This window comes from Priapulus caudatus, unplaced genomic scaffold, assembly GCF_000485595.1.
Source record: "Priapulus caudatus unplaced genomic scaffold, Priapulus_caudatus-5.0.1 Scaffold152, whole genome shotgun sequence".
NCBI lineage: Eukaryota > Metazoa > Priapulida > Priapulimorpha > Priapulimorphida > Priapulidae > Priapulus > Priapulus caudatus.
The window spans coordinates 404833-409422 of NW_014577213.1; the positions used below are offsets into that span (position 1 = coordinate 404833).

General features: G+C 49.2%; 1 protein-coding gene across 1 annotated transcript in view; it reads right to left on the reverse strand.

The window, feature by feature from the left end:
* LOC106806289 (A disintegrin and metalloproteinase with thrombospondin motifs 16-like) overlaps nucleotides 1-4590 on the reverse strand; it is a 57829-nt gene that overhangs the window by 24694 nt on the left and 28545 nt on the right. The window contains exons 7-9 of the mRNA XM_014808174.1: nucleotides 2238-2359; nucleotides 1256-1305; nucleotides 97-202 (exon numbers count right to left, since the gene is read on the reverse strand). Of these exons, the coding sequence (XP_014663660.1) occupies nucleotides 97-202; nucleotides 1256-1305; nucleotides 2238-2359 (278 nt within the window). The remainder of the gene's footprint in view (nucleotides 1-96; nucleotides 203-1255; nucleotides 1306-2237; nucleotides 2360-4590) is intronic.

The window sequence follows — 4590 nt, forward strand, 5'->3', positions numbered from 1 at the left end:
GAGAGAGAGAGAGAGAGAGAGAGAGAGAGAGAGAGAGAGAACGTGCATTAGGTTTCCCCAGATTGCTCTGTTGCTCTGTACGGTGCGCGGGCTTACTTGTGTCCGATCTCGTGTGCGATGGAATAGAGCGAGCCGAATCCCTTGCCCTCGTTAATGCTACACGACGTTCTCCGCTCGCACATGGAGCCGACGTGAGCGTAGCCTTAAAGGCAAATAGCAGGCAGTCATTCACTCATTCACACACGCGCAGCAATTTCCCGCAAATCTCTCTAACGAGAAATTCTCGGGTGTGCGGAAATGTGAGAGGCGAGAGTTCAATGATCGCGGAATTTCTAAAAATTCATTTGCGTACAAATTCGCAATCGTATTTGCTCAGAATGTCTAGTTTAATTTAAAAGCTCGGTCGATGCGGCAACGCCTGGTTTGTCACGTATGCACTTGACAACCGAGACGACAGGCGCGCACGCGTTTATTTCACATCGAATAAAATACATTATAATCGCCTTGGATTAAGTTGAGAGCGGAAATAGACGGCCGGTTAAATTAAATTGGGATGTAAAATGGAAATCGTGTTATTGTTATTTTATCGTTATTGTTGCGGCGTGCGTGTCGTTGTGTGAATGTATGTGTTACTGAACGTGCTGTATCGGATTGTGTTGTATTATTGCTGTATTTTGGTGTGTTGTGTCATGTTGTGTTGTATTGAGCTGCTGTGTTGTGTCATGTATCATATCATATTATATCATATCATATCATATCATATCATATCATATCATATCATATCATATCATATCATATCATATCATATCATATCATATCATATCATATCATATCATATCATATCATATCATATCATATCATATCATATCATATCATATCATATCATATCATATCATATCGTATCGTAACGTATCGTATCGTATCGTATCGTACCACATCATATCATATCATATCATATCATAATTATCATATTATGTCATGTCATGTCATGTCATATTATGTATAATATCATAATATCATATCAGAAGTAGATAATAGGGAACGCCTTCGCCCTACTAATTATATAATTTCCTGCTATATTATAATATGATGATAGCGCCAGGCTATCTTGTTACCCAACGCTAGGGCTTGGAACGGTAATGGAACAATAACGAGAACAGGGCAGAATTAATTGGCTTAAAGTACTGGCCTATCGTCGGAAGCAGGTTAGACACTGCTACTGAGAGGTGTCGTTAGTGTCACCCAAGCTTCATACCTGTCACGGATCTCTCCTTCTTCTTTTGAAAGGTGACGTACATGTCATATCTGAAATGCCAGACGAGATTCTAGACGTACTGCCGTCTGCACATATGGGTCAAGCTTCTCCACTAATAACGTTTGCAACGATAAGAATGAGGGGGCAGTTGTCAGAAACATTGTAAAGTTAATGCTAACGTTAACGCTAAGATAGCACTTACGAATAATGTTAATGTAACGAGAATAGTGTTGACAGAAGCGCATCGCAGTTATGAGAAAACATACGATAACAGGAACTTCATAATTTGATGTCACAAGGCTGCTGTTTGGATGAGAAATCGATCACAAAATTCAAATTCATACACAAGTATTGTACATCACAGAAATTTATGCATATTTTGATGGTTAACCACATATAAACAATATCTGATGAAAGAACGACACGGTCATAAATTTATTCTACACTGCAAGACATGAGAAAACAAGACGCGAGCGTCATGACTGATCAAAATATTGTTCATCAAAATAAGTGTGTTTTCCATGAAAAACACACAGTTTACTAATTAATATAAAATATAATATAACTATAATGATAATTCTTAGTGTAAATGTGTTATTTTCATCTTAGTATTAAAGTTACGGGAGGGTCTGGGCTCTCGTAATGTTAAGATGAACTTTCCGAGAATATTTCGTTCTCGTAACTTTACGATATTTCTGTCAACGGTTTACGAGTCGGAGTTAATGTTAAGACTAATGTTAAACCTAATTTTGTTCCTGACAACGGGCCCCAGAATATGTTTTTCGGCTGCATCTTGATCAATTGGGCATTGATATAAGGCACAAGACTTTTATTTATTATATATCCATATTATTATATATCTTATCATCTAAAGCATAAAATTATTATTATTATTACTATTATTATTATTATTGTTGTTGTTGTTGTTGTTGTTGTTGTTGTTGTTGTTGTTGTTGTTGTTGTCTAGTTAAGTAGGAATTACCCCGTGATGAGCACAGCGTTATCCCAGTGTCCGGCAGCACCTCCCGCTGGGTTGCGTTGCTCCTGCAGCACCCGGAAACGACTGAGCAGCGCTTCCGCATCCCCATCCTGCGGTAGGTGGCGCTGTGGTAGGTAGACGTGAGCAGAGGTCAGACTTCATGCAGACATACGATGAGGACGTAGAAGATATCGCGCCAAGCGCTCAATCGCGTCGGAACTTGGCAAAGTTACGCTGCGCATGCTCAGATTAGTGCCTCGCGTCACACAGCAGCAGTGTTGTGCGGGAAACAGACATAGTAGCAGGAGTAGATAATAGGTTCCTTATTATAGTAGTTCCTTATTATCTACTCCTGATAGTAGGAAATGATAGTCGAAGTCGAGAGAGAGAGAGAGAGAGAGAGAGAGAGAGAGAAGAAGAGAGAACAGCCGTGCGCGTGTGGTGTGTGTGGGATGCGTGCGTGCATGCGCGTGTGGTGTGTGTGGGATGCGTGCGCGTGTGTGTTGGATGTGTGTGGATGCCTGTGCGCGGTGGTGTGTGTTGTGGGATGCGTGCGCGTGTGGTGTGTGTGGGGCGTGCTCGTGTGGTGTGTGTGGGGATGTGTGCGTACATAGCGCATGTGGGTTGTGTGTGGAATGCGTGCGCGGTGTGGTGTGTGTGGTTGTGGTTGGGGGATGCCGTGCGTGCATGCGCGTGTGGTGTGTGTGTGGGATGCGTGCGCGTGTGGTGTGTGTGGGGATGTGTGCGTGCATGCGCATGTGGTGTGTGTGTGGGATGCGTGCGCCGTGGGTGTGTGTGGGGGCGTGCGCGTGTGTGTGTGGTGGGTTGTGTGTGGAAATGCGTGCGGCGTGTGGTGTGTGTGGTGTGTGGTGGGGGAATGCCGTGCGTGCAATGCGCGTGTGGTGTGTGTGTGGGATGCGGTGCGCGTGTGTGTGGTGGTGTGTGTGGGGATGCGTGCGTGCATGCGCGTGTGGTGTGTGTGGGATGCGTGCGCGTGTGGTGTGTGTGGGGATGTGTGCGTGCATGCGCAAGGTGTGTGTGTGTGGATGCGTGCGCGTGTGGTGTGTTGGTGTGTGTGGGGATGCGTGCGTGGCATGCGCTGTGGTTGTGTGGGATGCGTGCGCATGTGGTGTGGTGTGGGGATGCGGTAGCGTGCATGCTCATGTGGCTGTGTGTCGGGATGCGTGGCATATGGTGTGTGTTGGGATGCGTGCGCAATGTGGTGTGTGCTGGGTGTGTGTGGGATGCGTGCGTGCATTAGCGCGTGTAGTGTGGTGTGGGATGTGCGCCTGTGGTGTGGCGTGCGGTGTGGTGTGTGTGGAATGCGTGCGCATGTGGTGTGGTGTGGATGCGGTGCCGCATGTGTGTGTGTGGATTGCGGATGTGTGTGTGTGATGTGACGTGCGTGCATGCGCGCGTGTGGTGTAGTGTGGGATGCGTGCGCATGTGGTGTTGTGGTGTGTGTGGAGATGCGTGCGTGCATGCGCGTTGGTGAGTTGTGTGGGATGCGTGCGTGCATGCGCTGTTGGATGTGTGTGGATGCGTGCGCATGTGGTGTGTGTGGTGTGTGTGGGATGCGTGCGTGCATAGCGCCGTGTGGTTGTCGTGGGATCGTGCGCGTGTGGTGTGTGTGGGTGCTGGCATGTTGTTGGGTGCGTGCGCGTGTGGTGTGTGTGGGATGCTCGGCCTGTGGTGTGTGTGGGATGCGTGCGTGGTGTGTGTGGTGGGATGCGTGCGCATGTGTGTGGTTGGGATGGCGTGCGCATGGGGGTGGAGCGTGGTGTGTGGTAGTGGGGATGTGTAGCCGTACAATGCGCATGTTGGTGTGTGTGGATGCGTGCGCGTGTGTGTGTGTGGGGATTGCGTGGTGCATGCCGCATGTGGTGTGTGTGGATGCGTGCGAGTGTGGTGTGTGTGGGATGCGTGCGCGTGTGGTGTGTGTGGGATGCGTGCGCGTGTGGTGTGTGTGGGATGCGTGCGTGCATGCGCGTGTGGTGTGTGTGGGATGTGTGGCGCTGTGCGCTGTGTGTGTGTCGAATGCGTGCGTGCATGCGCGTGTGGTGTGTGTGGGGATGCGTGCGTGCATGCGCGTGTGGTGTGTGTGGGGATGCGTGCGTGCGTGAAGCGTGGTGGTGTGTGTGGGGATGCGTGCGTTGGTGGCGTGTGGTGCGCGTGGAATGCGTGCATGCATCGCGTGTGGTGGTGTGGGGCATGCGTGCGTGCATGCGCATGTGGTGGCGTGTGGATGCGTGCGCGTGTGGTGTGTGTGGGGATGCGTGCGTGCATGCCGCGTATGGTGTGTGTGGGGATGCGTGCGTGCGTGCGCGTGTGGTGTGTGTGGGGATGCGTGCGTGCG